General features: G+C 32.0%; 1 protein-coding gene across 2 annotated transcripts in view; it reads right to left on the bottom strand.

Moving 5' to 3' along the window:
- Nucleotides 1–21,437, bottom strand: part of LOC118201177 (alkaline phosphatase, tissue-nonspecific isozyme-like) — a 457,970-nt gene that overhangs the window by 73,534 nt on the left and 362,999 nt on the right. For both annotated transcript variants that reach the window (XM_085811453.1, XM_085811454.1), the window contains exons 6-7: nucleotides 19,128–19,268; nucleotides 9,131–9,322 (exon numbers count right to left, since the gene is read on the bottom strand). In XM_085811453.1, the coding sequence (XP_085667579.1) occupies nucleotides 9,131–9,322; nucleotides 19,128–19,268 (333 nt within the window). The remainder of the gene's footprint in view (nucleotides 1–9,130; nucleotides 9,323–19,127; nucleotides 19,269–21,437) is intronic.

Here is a 21,437-nt window from a genome sequence, read left to right as displayed (position 1 = left end):
TGTTTGTCGTTTAAAAACAGTTACATATGGAACTGTAGCTGCTCCATATCTTGCAACCAAAGTTTTGAGTCAGTTAGCGATTGATGAAGGATTGAACTTAGTTCGGAAGGTATTGCATTGATAAACGAATTGCAACAACTGCTAAAAAGGTGGGCTTTGAGCTTCACAAATGGTCGACAAGTGTACCGTCATTGTTAAAAACCTCTGGCTTAACGAACACAGATAGTGACAATATTCATCGTGTAATATAAGATAAAACATTGAAAGTTCTGGGATTGGAATGGCATCCAGACAATCATGAATTCAAATGTAATGTCGGTGTAATAGAGTATCAAAGTGTTCCGACTAAAAGGATTATTTTGTCACTCGTAGCAAAACTATTCGATCCATTGGGGTGGATAGCTCCGTTTGTAATTCTCGCTAAAATGATCCTTCAGCAATTGTGGAAGTTACAATTAACATGGGATGATCCTGTAACGGAAGAGATTGATCGAAATTGGAGAAATCTATGTAGAGAAGTTAAACTTTTGAATTCTATAAATATACCTAGGAAAATTCTGCTACCTGATTATTTTCGATGTGAACTTCAAGGATTTTGTGATGCGTCTGAAGGAGGTTATGCAGCAGTTATTTATATCAAAACTTGCAATAACTCAGACATTAATGTTAAACTCGTAACAGCTAAACCTCGTGTAGCACCATTAAAATCTATTACGATTCCAAGACTGGAATTATGTGCAGCAGTTTTATTGGCCCGCTTGATTCAGTCTGTAAAAGCTGCATTAGTTATAAATTTTGATTTAGTGCAAGCTTGGAGTAATTCACAAATCGTGTTGTCATGGCTAAGGTCAGATCCTAAAAAATGGCAAGTATTCGTATGCAATAGAATTTCTGAAATACAATCCATCTTACCACCTGAGAACTGGAGTCATGTTGATGGAAAGGAAAATCCAGCTGATTGTGCTTCACGTGGGGTATTTCCTGCAGAACTACTATCTCATCAATTGTGGTGGAATGGTCCTTCTTGGTAAACGTGCAGTGAGATTGCCTTGTCTAAAAATATTCTTATAGATGAAGAGGCATTACCAGATGCACGTAAAACAGTCTCATTTGTAGTTTCTGAACCTGTACAGGAACTTGCTATTATATCAAATATATCTTCATTTCCAAAGTTACAACGCATATTTGCTTGGATATTAAGATTCATATCGAATTCTAAAGTAGCATATATAGAAAGAAATACGTCTTTTTTATCTAGTAATGAAATTCGAGCTGCAACGTTCTGTATTGTCAGAATAATACAGCGATGTCACTTTTTTAAAGAAATTCAATGTTTGGAGTTGGGAAAGGACTTACCTACAAACAGCATCTACTTGTGTCCAATTTTAGATGACAACAAAGTGTTACGCGTAGGAGGGAGACTGAAAATGCGCAACTATCAGAAAATGAAAAACATCCAATCTTATTACCTTCAAAACACAATCTGACAGAAAGCATAATTAGACACTTTCATGTCAAATATCTGCATGCAGCACCGGAACTTCTTCTATCTTTAATTAGACAGCAATTTTGGATCATAGCTGCTAGATCTGCTATCCGAAAAGTAGTAAGATTTTGTATCACGTGTTGCAAACTTAGAGCTGAAACTGCAAGTCAAATAATGGTTGATCTACCGGAATCTAGAGTAACACAATCGCGACCATTTCATCGAACTGGAATAGATTTTTCTGGACCGTTCATGATTAAACATCATGCAGGACGTGGACAAAAATAATTTAAATATTACTTATGCTTATTTGTGTGTTTTGTAATCATCTTGAAGTGGTAGAAGATTTGTCAACAAAGGCATTTTTAAGTGCATTGAAACGATTTATTGCAAGAAGAGGGAAACCATTTGAGATTTATAGTGACTGCGGTACTAACTTTAAAGGTGCAGACAAAGAAATCAGAAAATGTTTTTGCAATGTAAGCAAAATCAAGAAATTCACAAATTTTTGTCTTTAGAGGAAATAAAATGGATATTCAACCCGCCATCATCTCCCCATTTTGGTGTACTATGGGAATCGGCAGTAAAGGCAATGAAATTACATCTAAAAAGGACTGTTGGTGATACTGTGCTGACCTATTCGGAATTTCAGACCTTGATAGCGCAGGTTGAGGCTTGTCTCAACTCTAGGCCATTGTGTCCAACATCGGCTGATCCAAATGATTTAACTGCATTAACACCTGGTCATTTCCTAATAGGAACGTCTTTAACTGCCATACCTGAACCAGACCTAAATTATAGTTCCTTCAATCACATTGACAGATGGCATGTGAGACAGTTTATTTTTCAGCACTTCCGGAAAAGATGGAGTCGAGAATACCTGTCTCAGCTTCAACAAAGACCTAAATGGCAAAAATGTCAAAACAATTTAGAAGTCAATGACTTAGTCCTCATCAAAGAAGACAACCTTCCGACTCTTAAATGGAGGTTAGGGAGAATAATTGCTGTTCATCCGGGCTCAGATAAAAGAGTCAGAGTTGCTAGTATTAAAACTGGTCATGGTGTCATAAAACGACCAGTCGTGAAATTGTGTCCTCTTCCTATTCAGAATAAAAACTATGAATTGTTTCGCATATAATATTTTGTATTATTTTTCTTATGTTTATCTTTTATTACAGACTAAGAAGTTTCAAAATGCTCCAACTGTTGAAATTCCCTGGGATTTCAACGAGGGCCAGGATGTTTATGTGAGTATCGTTTCCTTCATTTTATTGTTGCAAACAGCGTAAATTACTTTTGTTTTTCTTCCTTTAGCTTTGAACTTTATGTGTGGCAACAAGATAATTGATTGATAGAATTGTGTTTGTGACAGCCATGTAGAACTTATTTTGTATCAATCATTTCGCATCGCGGACATTTTATTTATAATTAGTGTAATGAAATAAAAGTACAGTCCATTTGTTGATTGATTATAGTTTGTGAAACATATTAAGTTAAAGAACACATAGAGATATAAAGCCCTCACTGAACAGCAGCAGGTCCGAGGCACATAGGTCAACGATAAGTTGAGGTTTGTGTCAACCAGAGATGAGAACTGGGTATCGGGCTGGCGTTTAAAAGAGTTCGGGAGTTCTGGCTCGGATTACTTAATTGATCAAACTTGATGTACCCAGCAGAGCTGCCGATCAGTAAGAGCGAGCCTGTCTGAAATACATTTCATATTATTTTACGTATCCAGAGTACTTTAATCACATTTTTGGTTTCTAATTTTTTTTTTTTTTTTTTGTTTTTGTTTTTCTTTATAAAAGAATGAGAACTATTAATTTTATTTATTTTCATATTTTAAAGTATTTATTTATATTGTCTGTTGTAAATGCATCATTGGTTTTGCATTTTCCATTTCTCTTTAAGCATGTATTAATAGTTATTTAACATTCACATATTAAAATGCATTGTTCCATAGTTTTTACAATTGTTTTATCATATTTTTACCTTCTGCTTACTATAACTTTAATGCATCGGTTTTAATCTTCCTAATTAACTTAAATTTTAAGTAATTACAATTATTGATGATGTTATTAAATTTTAAAGTTTTAAAATAACTTGAGTTTTTATGTACAATAATTTTTTTAAAGTGTTTTTCCATAAGAAGAAACCGACTTCGCTCACCTTTTAATGTTATTTTACTTTCAAATTTAACAATGTTAAAATAGATACAAATACCATTTCTATTTCTAATTTAGTAAAGTTATAGAAGGTGTAAAGCAAATAATGCAAGTTATCTCCTAGGAAATTCGAAGCGAAATTTAGAAAGATAATGGGCACTAGTGTGGCGGTAATGAATTGGAGTTTATAAATAAATACACTGCAGGTGTCAATTTAAAATGAAAAGGAGAACGATAAAAACAAGATAATTGTTGTTAATTTCCGTAAAAGGATGCCGACTTATCAAGGGGAATTGGAATCTCTGCATACAACCATCAACAATTTATGAAAAGCGCGTTTCATCATCTCCCATGCCTGAGCAAATCCCTTTTCAATTTTACATTTCTATTCAAGTTTAGAATATCCAAATTACATCTTATCGATTCGGATATGCGGGATAATTCGTTGACGCGCGTACAAGCTATTGATTGCAATAAAATTCAGAAATAAACAATGCAGGCTGTAATAAGGTCGCATAAAGGAAGAAGAAACTGAAGATTAATATGTACAAGGATGTCTCGTGAGCATAAGAGAAAATTATTATGATTTAACTTCTGAATACGTTTTCAATAGTTGTTAAAATAATTGTTATTAAAATAATTAAATTGTTGGTAATGTTAAAAACGGAGCCTCGAGAGCCGCGAATTGCTCTCGCACGTAAAATGTATAGAATTTGATTTTAAGAAAAAGATTTAGGTTTTTCTCTTGTTGATGGTATGTAGCCATTTTTTTTGGGGGGGGCGTTCAATAAAAATTTCATGTGGTGTTCCATCATTAGCGTTTTCATTGGAGTTCAACACCACACCTTCGAAGCATTAACACTACACCACAAGGCATACAGAATCATACTTAAAGTAAAGTTCAAAAATATATAAAGCGATCATGCTGAATAATACTTGAAACTAAAGATAAGAAAAATAGAAAGAAAATTAGAGAAATTAAAATAAAAAGTAAATGAAAAGAAAGAAATAAACTAATTGGTTATAAATGCACTTAAAAATATTTTACAAATTAAGGCCAAAATTAATATTAAACTCTACTTATATTTTACTCACAATAAAAGAAATTTCGAAATGGCGCCAATTGTGAAATAAGTATGAAAAGCCAAATGTTGCTACGAGTAATGTAGGGAAGATTATTTTAAAACGGTTACAATTGTACTATTTTTTAAACTGCTACACTTTGGCTAGAATAGAAGGGGCTGCCACTGGCACAAATTTTCTTCCTGTGTGACAGTACAGCAAAAAGAGGAAAAATAATAGTAAAAACTAAGTTGCACGAGCTGCAAAAATTAAGATATGCAGAGAAAAATGTTTATATTTCAAAACAGTATAATATGAACTGCATAATTAAGAAATGTTGTTATTGTTGCTTTTGCTCACTTGTCTGAAGTAGTCAGCCCAAGCCCACAAAAATCCTCGTGGCAAGGAGCGCTAGGTTAAACCTGCCATTGGCAACGGCCTTGAGCACCCTTCAGGTGACAGTGCAATTTTGCTCAGTTCCGCCCCCAATTTGATGGAGAGTAACTCCGGGAAAGGACGGATCCGACGGTCTCCCACTCATCTCCCCCTTCCACCAAACCACACGAGAGGGCTTTCGGCTCGCCGCATATTTAGAGTGGCGCCACGCCGCACCGGCACTGTACATTTACAAACATCCATGCCTTCTCCGGGATTCGAACCCGGGCCCTTCGGCACAGCAGTCAGCAACGTTAACCGGCTGGGCGGCATAATTAAGAAAAAAGAGTAAAATTTATTTTTATAATTACTTCTGGCTGAAGTCAGTCTAAAAGAAAAATTTTAATAACGAAAGAGAAGCTAACCAGTTATATTTACAGAAAATATTTAATACAGTTTAATTACAAAATATACAAAACCTTGAAATCGGCCAGACATGCTTCCTTATCCTTCTTGGGATTTAAGATAAGCTTATCATTACCTAATTCAGAAGTCAAACAACAAAAATCAGCGTTATATTTATAAAATTTTCACAGGACTAGTTTCGATGGTTTTACCGAACCACCATCCTCAGCTGCAAAACCGCAAATGAACAAGATAGGAAGTAATGATTAGATAAGATAAGAAAGCCTGGACAAGAATAAGCAAATGGCGCCATCTGTTGGTGAAACCAGAACTAAAACATAATTTATTTAAAGTCCGAAGGCAAATTTGGATTGGAATTAGGAATGTTTTCCATTGGAGAAGTGGGTTTTCTAGAGGCATTTTACATTCATAAAAATCTTTCTGTTCTAGTTAACGATCCTAATTCCAATCCAAATTTGCCTTCGGCCTTTAAAGAAATTATGTTTTAGTTCTGGTTTCACCAACAGATGGCGCCACTTGCTTATTCTTGTCCAGGCTTTCTTATCTTATCTAATCATTATTTCCTATCTTTTTCATTTGCGGTTTTGCAGCTGAGGATGGTGGTTCGGTAAAACCATCGAAACTAGTCCTGTGAAAATTTTGTAAATATAATGCTGATTTTTGTTGTTTGACTTCTGAATTAGTATTTATTCGGCGTGTTATTGTGTCTTCATTATCATTACCTGTTAGTTTAAAGATTCGAAAAGATATTTAACGCCAGCATTTTTCGGATAATAATTAATAAAATCTGAAGAAACCTGCTCTTCATGAATTATTGAGGCTTGTATGGAGAGATTCCAATTCTCATTGATAAGTCAGGATCTTTCTATGGAATCAGTAACAATCCTCTTATTTTATTCTTCTATTTACATTTTAATTGACCTTGCAATGTATTTATTTATAAATTTTAATTAATTATGAGCCCACTAGTGCTTTCTAATGCTTTCACATGTTAGCCCACTAGTGCTTTCACATGTTAGTTTTCTAAATTGCCAATTATTTTTACTACAATAGTGCACAGTTTCATTCTAAATTTCGCTTCGAATTTCCTAGGAGATTATTTCTTTTATATTCTCTATAACTTCATTAAATATGTTTTTTGCAGCAACTGCGCTTGATTTTACTTTTTGGGGGGCTTTTGAATAAGTTTTAAAATTCGCTAATTTTAAAGATTTTCTTTATTACTTTCTACGAGTATTTCTAAGATATATTCACCGTTGTTTCAATGTATACAATTTTAATGATAGAAGCAAATACAAGGTACGAAATCAATTGAGATATAAAACACAATATATTATTGGGACTTATTTTTGATTACACTAATCCTCTCTTCCAATGATAGTTTCGCTAATCTTTCGCTGCGATGGTCTCTCGTTTTACGCCTCGACGCATCAAGATAACAAATAAAACAGGATTAGTGTGGAGATAACAAATAAAGTGGAATTAATCTTTGGATATTTTTTCAAAGCAAATTAAGGAAAGCGTTACTTTTATGCGTTTGAGTGAGTAATTTTTACCAAGGCTTAACTCTTAACTCTTTGTAGACACTAAGTACAATTTGTAATGCGGTAAAAGAAAATTTTTTGGTTTACGAAACTTAACTTCCATTTGTTTATTTTTTATTTTAACAGCCGAAAGTTTCAGTTTGGGATGCCTTTGTGTGTGTGTGTATTAACACTGTCTTTAAGTTGTGTTGTAAATACAGTTAAATTTTGTTAAGGGACTACTTTCAGAACCAGAGGAAAAAACTAACTTTTACCCTCAGTGACTTAGTATGTGAAGTTGTAAGAGCAGGTGTTTTTTGTACAAATGAGAAAAATATTCAAATAAAGAAAACAAAACTCTTAATAATAATCTTCATTAAGTGTTTTACTTTTAAGATATTTAAGTAAGGGTAAAATACAGAGTAATAAATATCAAACTACTGTAAAAAATATTTTGAATAATGGAACAACTATTCCTAATTCCACGTTCGATTTAATAAAAAGATTTCTAATCATCTGATGATGTTTTATGGATATACGAAAACATCTTTCTTTCTAATGACACGCGAATTCTTCAAACGTCCATTTAGTTTGGCGCTTTCGTTATCATTTACGAAACTTAAGTCATCAACGTTTTCTTCCCAAAGCAAGAATATACTATCTCCCCACTCAAGAAACAGATCAAGAGTCTAGTAAAATACCAGCACACGTTTTTCTTCCTTGGCTTCTAATCGACGAAGTTAAATTGGAGCTGCAAAGAAAGATGAAAGGCACAAATATCTCTCTTCTAAGAAAAACTTCGTGCCTCGCATTTTTTTTGGCTGCCTGATAGATGCTAATTATTTGTTTCTTGATACTAACTGATTTAATGGATTTCTAAGAGGCGCATAAATGTTGCTGTAATTCCCAAAACAAAGTTTAGACGAAAATGAAATAATTTTTATTTTTGTAAAATAAATCATTTACTTCTCACAGCGAACTTGAATGTGAATTTATTGCTGGATTCAATCTCAAAAGTGACATAATAATCATCAAACACCAGATGGAAATGAAATATAAATTGTTCAGGAACAACGAATCTGATGTAATATATCATAGCAACCTATTATCCAGATGACTTGATAATAAAATTTAAATGTATGTTGCAAATACTGAAATTTATGTTATTTTAATTACTGTATATTCAATATTTCAATGTGCTCATCACTTTTTTCTCAAAAGTTCCAAATATTAAGAATTTATTAGATAGCTGAAACAGTGTAGTTAATTTTTACTTCAGACTGTAAGATTTCATTAATTAATTTTCTTTTCCAAGGTCGAAATCAAAACTTCGTTGAAGAATATCCAAAAAAGTGTTAGCTGCGTTGTTTGAGATTTGAAGAACATCCTTAGAATCCTGTTACAGTTTAGTAAACTTGATTAAAAACGTACAATTTAAAAAGACTCTTTCTAATATTTTGTAATGATTTACTAGTCACTTCAGTTTTATTAAAACTATATTTTCCCTGAAATGTTGCTTTTCAGTAGCATTATTGTGCTTCTCTCTTATTGCTGTATTATCTTTGACGCTAATGTGTTTCTGTTTCTTTCTGACAGACTATGTTTTGATTTCATAAGAGTAGTTACATTTTATTTGATAAAAATATGAAACAAGTTTTTGTCGCGTGATTATTTTATTCGTATATGATCGATCATTAATCATCCAATGTCCCTGTATCTTCTTTCGGCATGAAATGATAATAAAGACGATCACATCACTCAAATAATATGGGAACTTCATCAGTTAGGTTTCCTCGAAAGAAGAAAACGAAGCAGTGATCAAACGTGACTTCAATGAAAATATCGTCTGATGACGTTACTCGTAGAACAAAGCATTCTTCTTTTAGCCTAGATGAGTCAGTCAATGCTTGTATGCTATAATAACAGCTAAGCAAAGCGGTAGTTTTGCGATATATTTCTAACATTATTTTGTAATGACCGTTTACAAATCGGTGAAGGACGAGTACAGGATTTTGAAGTTCTACGATGTTTACAGGCATGATTTAACGATGAATTAACAAATTAATTATGTAAATTAAGTTACATATACTTACCAAGTATTGGATTTCCTCTTTTTGGATTTCCTCCGAAAGCAAATACATGAGAGTGATCAGACGTAACTATAATGAGGGTATCATCCGAAGATGTCATTTCTAAAGCGACACTGACTGCGTCTTCGAGCGCAAGTGTGTCAGTCAGAGCACGATGTGCATTGTTGAAATGATGCGAATGATCGATTCGTCCACCTGCATTTAAAAAAAAACTACCAGTAACTGATGAAATAAATTAAAATGTGCAAGAGAAATGCCGCATACTTACATGAATAACAAACACTTAATATAAATTATTACATACACAGGTCTCTCTTCCTCATGAACAAAGAAATCTGCAAGACTGGAAAGAATCAGGCGCTTATACTCTACGGCAGTAAAGCGAACAAGAAGGTAACGGTAACGGTACCTGTTGGCAAAAATAGTAATGAAATTGAAAATTAAGTTAATAGAATGTTAAAAGCGTTAAGAAGGACTGGATTGGACTTAAATTTATTAACTAAACAAAACAAATGTTTGTGAATGTGAATAACTTCAAGGAAATCCAGTTCACCAACTAACTGAAGAAGCTCCTTGAATAATTTTTGCAGATCCCAAGTCAAAATTATGCTTAAATTTTCAGCATGATTAGCTATCGAAGACTTGTTAATTTCTCCTTTTAGGATATAAGATTCCCCTTCCTTGATGCGAAACTTTAATGCTGTTTTATTTTGGCCGATAGATCTCAAATCATACTAACACGATGTGAAAATTTAAACATAATTTTGATTTTGGGTCTGCAAACATTATTCAAGAAGCTTCTTCAATTGGCGAATTGTATTTTCTTGAAGCTTTTCACATTCACAAAGATTTACCCTGTTTAGTTAATTTCTTTAAGTCCAATCCAGTCTTTCCTAAAGCTTTTAAAATTTTATCAACTTAATTTCGTTACTACTTTTTCCGACAGTTAGCACTACCCTCTTGTTAGCTGTACTGCCTTTAGTTATATTTACGACCGTTGCGCTAGCTGATTTTCAGCTTTGTAGAGTTTTTCGCTCTTGATGAGGAGGGATATGTACCTGTTTGGCTTCGAAATCGATTGAGCAATTGACTAAATCTACGCCAAACATAAAGTTGTTGTTTTGCTAATTTTATGTTTCAGTTTGCCTTTTTTTTTTTTTTTTTTTTTTTTTTTTGGTTATAACTCAAAAAACCAGGATTGTTATCCTAATGGGAATAACAGTAACTAAAAGAATTCGAATGTATGCTTATAACAGATGTTTTAAGTTGCCATTCCAGCGAGAATTTGGTGTTGTAATTAAACTCAAAGCTGCATTACAAAACAATCTGATATAACGAAGTAAATATTGAATAATAGTGATAGTGCTGTGTTTGTCTATCTTTGAACTGAAATATCAATAACATCTGAAGATAGTTGAATTTATTTCGCTCTATTCAACGTATTTGTAAAGAACTACTAAAATGAAAACATTTTCTCCTTAAGATGAATTCATTTCAAATTTAAATATTTGCTCGAGTGTGCAATATTTCAAACTTCGTCGAAAGTTGGACTCTAAATTTGAGACGTAAATATTTTCCCTAATATACATAATTGAGAAACTTTTTTTTTCTTTACATGATTTAAATTCCCACTACTTAGAATATTATTTTATTTCCAAAACTCGAAATTAAAAGCAAGAATGTCAGCTATATTATCAGTAAAGATTTCTCTTATATGCTATAATGATGACTGAATTTATTTTGAATCACTAACATTCACATTGCTACGTTTGCTGTTTACTATGCATTTTAATAAAAGGTCGATTTATGTGCGGCTTATGTTCGCGAATGGTTGTAATTTACTATAAATGTATTACATTAGAATTTACTACATTTTGAAAACGAGAATTAAAAAAAGAGTTAAAATTAAGGGCTTGGCTTTTAAAAGCGAGAATACAGTAATTGCCGAAATGTAAGCCAGGGGATTTCCTAGATCAACAGCTGTTTTCTTGACGTTGTGATCTGCCATGGCTCAAAAATTCTTCGACAGATACCAAAACTGCTACCCACCTATCAAGTAGTTCTTCGATATGATCATTCAGCTTGACATATGTTCATTACAAGTGCGAAACCGTTTGCCAGTTACTGACACAGTCAAAGTGAGCAAAGAGAGAAAATCATAGAAACCAAATTATGCTCTAGAACTGAATTTTTTCTCTTTTATACACCATAAAATTGCTCAGCTAACCGCTGCGGGTGTCCGCCAAAAACATCATGGCAAAAACATCGCAGACGAAAAAGTCGCGTAAGAAACAACGCAAGACGAAAACGTTGTGATACAAAACTTCGTGGGAGAAAAGAAATCAAAGAGAAAATGTCGCAGTTCTAAAACATCGCAGTATGATGTATCGTCATCGAAAATAAAGCGGCTCAAAAACTTTGCACTTTAAAAACATCGCCATCGAAAATATCATAGTAAAAAAAGGTACCTACAAATCATCTCATGACGATAATATCGCACACATGCGTTTTTCAGCTTTTAAAAGATGTAAATGCATTTTCGCGTAATGATTTGGGAGTGCAAGAAGGAAAGAGGGATATTTTTACTTTTATATTTCCTATTTTAAAATAAACTAATAAAATTTTACTGAAAAAGTAAGAAGGAATCTTAAGCATTTAAAAATTGAAAATGAGTAGACAATTAATGCAACTTATAGCACTTAATAGAATTTTAAATTTACATAGTTAATTAACAAAGGTCATTAATAAATTAATCATTTTTATAAAGTTTTACTCATAATGTTTCATGAAAAATATAGCCTGAAAAAGGAAGATAAATAACTGTATAAGATTACCTCTATAAAAATTGCTTAGTTAATTAACTTACTTTCTTTCACGTTTGTTAATCTAATACTGATTTGGCGAAAATTATATCTTGTTTTGTTTACTTTTAAAACCTAACAAACGCAAGCGTGCGATAATTTGTAGGTGCTTTATTTTTTACCACGATATTTTCGAGGGCGATGTTTTTAAACTGCGAAGTTTTGAACCGCTTGGTTTTCGACGACGATATTCTATACCACGATGTTTTAGAACTGCGATGTTATCACTTTGCTTTCTTTTCTTCCACGATGTTTTGCATCACGACGTTTTTGCTTTGCGTTGTTTTTCTCGGCGACGTCAGCTCCAGGGATATTTATTAATTAGAAACGAAATTTAATTACTTGCATTTTAAAGTTTGGTCATTCATTGACATTCAAATTGGATCATTTAAATGATGAATCGAAAGGTTTTTCGTTCAAGAAATGTCTTTAAGATCAGAAAATTTCTTCTTGCTGTATCGTTTGTTTTATCTTAGATTGCGACATTTTAATTTTGTTGAATCGGTTCGACATTGTCTAATATTCTAATTTCATAACACCATAAAGTGCTATTGCACACAATACAGTAATGTAGTCTTAGTATGCATTTCGTAGTTTGAAATGATGAAATTATGAATTAATTATTTGTGTTTCGATACAAACTTTATGCTCTCTAAATATACTATAACAATGCGGAGTTATGCTGTGGGGAGGGGGTTTTAGGAAAAGTGCGTAAGACGGGGTCTAACCTTCCTCTTGGTACTGATTTATTTAATAGAACCAAGGGCAGAAAAACACTTGTCAAGAAGAAAAGTATGTAATAAAGGCTGTAATTTTTATACATATTAATACAAATTAATGTTAAAAATTAATGTGCTTTATAAAAGAGTTATTTCAATGCCTATGGTTTCATAAAATTTAACAAAATCCTCTGACAGCACAATTCATAAATATAGAGCGGGAAAAAATAACAAAATAGGTAAAATAAAACTCCACTTTTCACTTTTTCTGTACAAAATATAAAATAGTAACAGCACTATGCATAAAAACGTAGAACAACTAAAATTATAACCTGAATGCAGTTGTTGAAAATATATATGCAGCTCTAGAGCACATAGAATAAATTATTAAGCTTTCATGCACATTATTTCTTTAAAGTTAATTCTAACATGTATGAAGAATAATGTTTTGTTCATCAGTATTTAAGGAAGTAGAGAAAATTTCAAATTGAAATTAATTTTAAATATAAACGTGCAAAATAAACAAGGAAAATGAAGAACCGCGGAAATGCCATTTCGCACATTAAATACGTATAAAATTACAGTATGCCCCTTAATAGTTAAATCCCTTTGAAGTGAGATGGCGCTGCCATCGCTTCTATCAACGAAACGAATGTTTGGCTTACGATGCTTGATGAGTGAAGAACCACCGACGGCTTCGGAGCCTCTTTTTCAATAAATGATTAATTTTAGTAGCAAAGTGGTTATCCGTGGTATGTGTGCTGTTATGCAGTGTAGTCTTCTCTCAGTATTTCTATGATCATAAGTTTTTCATTGATAGGAGTTTATTTGCTCCCTACTGTGCTTCGTATCCAAGTATCTATGTTATATTGTAAGTAAAAAAAAAAAAAAAAAGAAAAAAGAAAAACTTTTGTGAATTATTTCTTGAAACTTTCTAGTTTAAATAATCCTTAAATTGGAAATCCGCTACATCAGTCGATGCACTCAAAGGAATAAAACTGAACATAAATGGGTTAAATAAAATTGAGATCAATATTAGAATTTCAGATCTTGCAAATAAAGAAACTATAAAATAATATGGGGAAAAACTTATTAATTTTCGATATTTTATTCAGTTAATTAAATATATGCCTAGTATTTTAAATGCATTTTCCTTGGTATGCAAGAATGCTAAGTTCGCTATTGAAAACAACCTTAAAAAATAAATATGTTCAGGGAAATGTAGAAAAAAAGTACTAATGATATTCGACACGAAAATAATAACTCACTTGTAAATGCTATTGTTTTAAGAGTGTGATAAAATATGTAACTATTGAAATCGTCATAATGATCTAAATTATTAACAGTAAATTTAATATTAAGAGTGATTCGCATCCCTTTTACCACCAAGATTTTCGAAGATTCTTAAAATGATGCTAACCTGCAGGCGCGTTGTAATATCCTAATTTCTGAGGCAATAAATGCTTATAGTTCAGGTAGAGGTTTTAAGTAGTTTTGCTTGCTTTAAAATAAATTAAAACATTAAACTACAAGTACTTTAAAGCAGCAATGTGTATGCAAAAGTTATAATAGTTATACTGAGGTATACCAATGGTAACATAAAATCTACATTAAATGGAATATTTTATTTAATGAATAATAATATCATTAATCATATTATCCAATATTAAGAACATTTACATCATACCAAAATGATATTTAAACTATGTAAAAATTCTAATATATACCGGAATTGGTGTATTGTTAACAAATAACGAATGAGTTAACATACGTAAGAGGACTAAATGTGAAATTAAGAAGTATTTCCAACAAGAATCCCAGCTGCCTTTACATGTTATAGGCGTAATAGGAAAATGACTTCCCAATTTGCATTTTCTTAAGATTCAAATAATGTGACGCAATTAAAATAAAAAGAAGAAAAGTCAAGACTTTATTATAGTTAATAATGCAAAGTTAAAAATGTTTTTAATCACATCATTTTTCTCATATGACATAACTAAATATGTAATATCATTCGATTCACTGAAACATGTACAGAAATATGCGATATCTGGATTTACATTTGAGATACTATACGGCATTTTCTCCCTTCTTTCCGCATGCTTTCGTAGTAATTGGCAGCATACTCGACGCGTATTCGAGTGGTCAAAGTTTCGAGTGCCAGCGGGAACACTGCGCATACTTCACGTACGTCTCCTCCAAATTAATCTAATGGCTCTAAGTAGAGCCTTGGGGTATTTTCTCCATTCTTTCCGCATGCCTTCGTGGTGTCATTGCAAGCATATTCAGTGAATATTCGAGAGGTCCAGAGTTCGAGTTACCACGAGGGCATTGCAAATTTTTCATTTTCCTGTTTCAAAATAACCTAATAAATGTATGTTAAAAAACTTGTATAACTTGTTTTTTAAAAAAAAATCTTTCACAATTTATTTTTCTGTGTTAGACAGCTAAAACAGGTAGGGAAAAGGGACAAATCAATGATACTTTTAATTCTACTAATTATTTGATGTTTTGATTACGTTCTACGCTTATAAGTCTCAGTGAATTAGTCGGAACGAAACTTATTTTAGCTATGTAGTTGATCAACCTGGTATGGAGCTTCAAAACAGTTTTCTCTTGACAAGTTCTGTAATGAAGCTCCAAACAAGGGAGATTAACCCATGCATTTGTGATTTCTTACATTTTCGTTTTATACTTTACTCATTAGGTTCACTTTTAGTTTTATTATTTTTGTTTTTTACCCTACAGTTATAATATATTGCAAAAACACTTGGTGGAATTCATGTCTTCTTGCGGATAGGTTGGATGCTCATCTTGTCTTTTATAATTAAATTTAGTAGCACTGAGCGCTAATTTCTAATTTTATGAACAATCTTACTTACTTCACGATTCGTCGATTACTTCTTATCTCTAAAGACTGAATATAATGTAACCATCAGAAGTATGAGTATTCAAGCAAAACGTGGTATCAGAATTATGCGGCAGTAATTTAAAAAAAAAAACTTAATATATCATTTACTAATTAAGATATTACTTACTTAAGACTAATACTAATGAAACATCAAGATGTAATTTCTTTTAAACGTTTTTCTTTTATTCTAATATTTAGACTGAAATACACTAAAATTATTGAATAACTCAGTAAGTGTGTAAAAAGCTCATTAAATTGTATTTCTTCATTCGAAACAGTGCAATGATATAATGAAATGCTGATCAGTTTCCTAATATTAGAACATATAGTTTAAATTGTTAATTATTTTTGGCCTCGTTCATCTGTTCTCTCTTACATTAGAATCTACTAGCATTCTCTCCAGGTACGAAAACCTTAGCTTAACTGAAACCAAGCAATTAAATAGATCTCTTTTAATTCAGTTTTGTCGCAGATATGCACGTTCAAATATTTTGCTTGTTCGAAGCTAGAGTCATAAAAAAGCTGTTCCATTTATTGTGTATAATAGTTGGAAACATTTGTGATATTTCCAGGCATTATATGCTCCAGCAATTCAAGAAATCTCACTGTATTTTATTGGTACGCAGCCGGAAGAAATTCTGTTTATATTGCTTCGGTTTGTAAATCATAGAAAGGTTTTTTAATTTTGTAAAAACAATTATACTTATATTTTATCACTTTGCCTGTCGTTTTGTTTTGAAACTGCTAACAAAGTCTTCATATTTAATTAACCACTACCAACTAAATATTCTAACCATTCGTTAGATCAATAATTAAATAGCAACTTATATGTTTGTAAAAGTCACAACAATTGACCTCCCCTTTTCTTTTATGAAATATAAACTTGATTTTGCTGAGGTCAGTCTGTCAACAATTAACTTCGGACAGAATATTCGAAAGTCTGATTGCTCCAGCAATATCTTAGATCCGAGATCGATGGATTATGCTTGGAGATGCTCTAGGGAAATTTATTGCAGTTCGTTAGTCCCTTACTCTTGTCCTCCATAAACTAAGGTCTGTCTCCGTACTGAAATGGAATTATTGCCTTCAGAGCTTATCATGAGCCTTGTAATCAGCATTACTCGTCGCTGTGCGTGTCATTGTCCATGACAGAAGGTCATATTCAAGATTAGCTGTCTGACCTATGATTAGCTCAGACGTTTCATTCCCTTGCCCTCTTGATCTTAAGTAATAAATTTATTGTATACTATTTTCTCTATCAAAGGACACAATCCTACTTATATATGGTATGTATGTGAAGTTTTGAAGTTTTTAGTAAACTGCAAGCTGGAGTTAAAAGAAGAATAATAGTTTTAGTTTAAACACTTATAAATCAGCGGTAAATGTATCAATGATATAAGTTTAGAAGTTAGAAGTGACATTTAAACGACTGATATGGATATTAAGAAGCGGTGCGTATTAATAATTAACATTTCAATTACAGAATCAAAGAAAAAACATACCCAGAGCAGAACTTGAAAATATGCTCAATGTTAGACCCAAATAAATTACTAATGAATAAAATTCGCTAACTTTGTTTTAAAAGCTTTAACATTAATAGAGCTTAATGAAATAGTGAGATTTATAATATTTTATTTTGTACACTATTTAATATTCGATATTTTAATTTTGTGACGTTTATATATACATGGCGATCTAAAATCGGCAAATAAAAGACATATTTGTGTTATCAGCGAATTTGCAATATATGGTAGCACAATAATCATACAAAGGATGCAATGTACGAGATTTTGTGTATGAAATTTTAATATGGAAAACTTTAATTGTAGGTTTCTCTGTCGGTCAGAGTTTGTTGTATAATGGAATCCTGAATATATAACTTCATATCTGAACTGTCATTGTCAAAATTTAGTATGATGTTAGTCTATTATGAAATAAGGCTTTTAGTAACCCAGAAGAAAAGTAATAAGCTATCTTTATAAGGACGAATGATCCCATTGACTTCCGGAAATTCTGTGACCTTTTATTATGAGAGCCTCTGAAGTCACCGATGTACTCATGTCATACAACATGAACTATAATGTTACCGGCAAGAGATAAAACAACATCATGTGAGGGCACGAAGTATGGCAAAGTCTAATAAGGCTGCCTGCTTAAAGAAAGGAATGCTATCTTGGAGGACTTTCCAAGCAAATTGCTCTTTCTCGTAGTACTGAATGAGAATAGTTATTCTGTACTCTCTTATATCAAGTGATGCATAAAAGCAATACAAATGCTCACAAAGCCAGCATATTCATAAGAATTTGAACTATTCAGCAACAAGATCATCAGTAGACATGCATTGGCACATACTGTTGATGCATTCTTACACAAATGCTGCTTCTGCCGTCAGCACATCTTATCTGCTTTTCCCGCAATACAGCATGCTTTCCACACATGCTCTTCCTTATCAGGTAATAAGAAACCTCTCGAAAGACCCATTTCTTCCAGAAGTATCAAGGAAGACATCCCATAAATAAATGGCACAGACTTTCGAGACACAGAGTTTTCAAATGAATGTCTTCCTCAGCGATGTAAAGTATTATTGATATTTTACGACGAAAATTTCGCTGCAAAATATATCTCTTAATGTAACATTTTCCTTAAAGCTGCTGGTAGAACTTTACCATTCATCCTATTTATGCAAGGAAAACGTTTCTTTGAAATGCGATTCGCGTCCTTAGGTCGTTTAATGATAGCAGAATTCAGTATCTGTTATAAAATACTTTGGGATCCTTTTCGATGGTGCGCCATTTAATAACATAGTTTTTGTTGAAAGATTTCACAACAAGGTTGTTGAAAGTTTACACACAATTTCTTTAGGAAGTATAACTCAGCAGTTTTATACTTTTTGGTGCTGCTACATTATACATTAAAAATTCGGAGAAATAAAATGTTTTCAGAAATTCCATGTTTTTTGAATAACTCTGATGTATAAGTGAAGAGGCGGGATGCGTTTTTCTAATATTATAGATTTACTAAGCATTTTTATTTTGAGTTGTAATATCACTTTTTTAGGGGCAAAATATCTTTATAACTTGAAACAGTGGTATAAAATTTAAAAGACATTAAAAGTTAAGATAATTTTACATGCACAATATTTATAAAGAGGAATTATATTAACTTATAGAAAAATTTAAAAACTGTACTGAATTGGAACATTCGTTATATTAAATATTACTTACACTTACAAAATACATATTCTTAGCAAAGAATTAGAAAAATTTCAATTAATCAGATTCTAATTTTTTGTATCATTATAACCCAATAGAATAACACATTGACAATTTTAATAAACTTTATACGAAATGAAACTGATAAAATTAGGATAAATGCTCTAATTCAGCTGTCTGTTTAAAATATTGGGTTAACATTACATCAATTCCAAGAGAATGTCACAACAATCATATTGTAAACATAAAAGTTCTTTTTGACTCGCAGTTTGATAGTGAATTTGTATTTCAACTTACCCTCCACCATAAGGAAATAGCCTCTGGGATTTTTTCGAAGTATTTCAATGGATTTCCGTGTCATTTCCGCTAGAGATGGTTCCCCGTCAGGTCCAGAATCACGATCCACTTCATATGCCATATGTCCATAGTTGAAAAGTCCTTCAAATGTAGCAGGGAAGAAACTACATGTAGAATTATATACAGAAGCATTTTTTAATGTTTATAAGTTTACAGAATAGAAATATCCCATTGGTTCAAATAGAAAAACACCTCACAACACTATATCTTCAGGCAAAATTACCTATTTTTCTGTTCATGTGAAAATAAAGAAATAACTCATAAAATTTCGTATTGTAACTTTTTTATGCCCTACTTTTTATAACTTTTTTAACTTTTTTAGAACTCCCATGTAGGAAACTCAAACATGGGCAGCTAAAATGGGAAAGCTTAATCTTGAGTATCATAACTAAAACTAAATGCAGAAATATGTACGTTATTGTTCACTTCTCTTAGCAGAATTTACGATTGTTGGTATAACTGCGCTTTCTAAGGAGATAAAATAACACAGATGAATAAATGAATAGTTTAAGTGTAGAAAAGTCAGTTTGTTTTAGATCGAAAATCATGACAGCATGTCATATTGTTACGAATTTTGTACTTAAATAGATAATTTTAGTAGAATTATAAGTAAAATTGTTGTATTTTTCTGTGTAAATAAAATTTTAAGAATAGATTTTAAGAGAAACAAATTTTAAGAGAAAGCTTTGCGATATATCGCCAATCTGGTAACGATTTTGGCTACTTATTTATTCGCCAAATTTGGCGAGAAATCTTCAAATGTCGCCACATTTGGTGACCATTTTGGTCCGAACCCTGTATCACCGCAATATGTATTGAAATTGGATAAATGTAATTGAAAACCATGTTTGCTGTAACCGTCATTCCACCCTCGTATTGCGTTCCAGTAATTTCGAGAGGCAAAAAGTACTAGAGATTTCTCGGTGGCCAGTTGAAAATTATTTAAGGCCAAAGAGAGAGCATCTGCTCTCAGTTGCTTTGATTTTGTTGTTGCGAGTTGTAGTTCCGCGTGAACTGAGATAAATCCAAGTTAGCTTGCTCTTTAGATGCGCTCTGCATTGCCTTGTGTTTAACATCTTATTAGTTTGAGGTATAACTACTGATTATACTGTGTGATACTGTGAACACTTGTACGAATACTTCTGTGGAAAATTCCAGAGTTCAGAAATATTCTTTTGATAAAAATACATTTTATTAACCTATTATAGAACTTGTGCATTCAATCTATTACGAACCTGCATGCACGAAACAACAAAATAATGTTTGTTTTCCTGTATATGGTAATATAATTGTTATTAGATGTCTGCAATTTATTTTAAGAATTTTTCATTGATTTCGTTTGTGTTGATGTATTAATTTCCCAACTTAATGTTACAAAATGATATTCTCGTATAAAAGAATATAAAAATTTCCTGTAGATAGAAATAAAACGTGAATCTTGAATTATCTATTCATTTACAAATCAGAATTATAACAATATTAGCTGTTAGTCGGTAAAGAAATTATTTGATGGGCATATTTTTTTGAAATTTAAATATCAAGAAAAAAAAAATCATTCATAAGGATTTCAAAGGCTTGTTCTTCGCATGCTCTTATGACATAAGGTTGAGAATACCGAACCGGTTGATTCGAAAGCACCTCTTGTCTCCGGGAAAAAACTAAACCTGTTCTAGTTTCTTAATGTTTCCAGAAATTATCCGAACTAAGCTAATAAGTGGAATCTAATTGAGCAAGAGAAAGTTAAAGTTTTAAACACGTATCGCTCAAAATGTCTGTACATATTCCTATAAAAAGAGTACTGAGAAGGTTATATGATATCACTCTTTCCTTTTTAACTCAGCTAATATGGAAAATAAACTGTATCTGTCTTAAAAATAAACCTTAAATACTAGAGAGCAATTCATTAATTTTAGTATCTGCAAAATCGGATCCTAGTTTCTATTTACTGGAAATTGTAATCGAACATTCGTTGAGAATAGTTCTTAAATATTTTAGCTTCTTATTCAAAGACGTAATAAAAGAGGTAAAAACAGCAACGTCTTACAAGAAATCTTGAAATTTAGATGAAAGAATTTTAATTCAAATATTAAGTTTATTTACATTAAGTTTGGGAAATCATCCTCCAAGAACCAAAGTACTTTTCTTGTATTTCCCGATCTAAGATTACCTGTCATTAATTATATTGCAACAAAATCAGCATTGGAAACAAAACTGTGTTCATAATTTTCATTAATTATATATACTTCATCA

This window comes from Stegodyphus dumicola, chromosome 2 (genome assembly GCF_044657685.1).
Source record: "Stegodyphus dumicola isolate Sdum_Otavi_A_Nest chromosome 2, ASM4465768v1".
In the NCBI taxonomy this organism is placed as follows: Eukaryota; Metazoa; Arthropoda; class Arachnida; order Araneae; family Eresidae; genus Stegodyphus; species Stegodyphus dumicola.
Note: the sequence above shows the minus strand (reverse complement) of the source record. Positions and strands in the feature narration are given on the sequence as shown.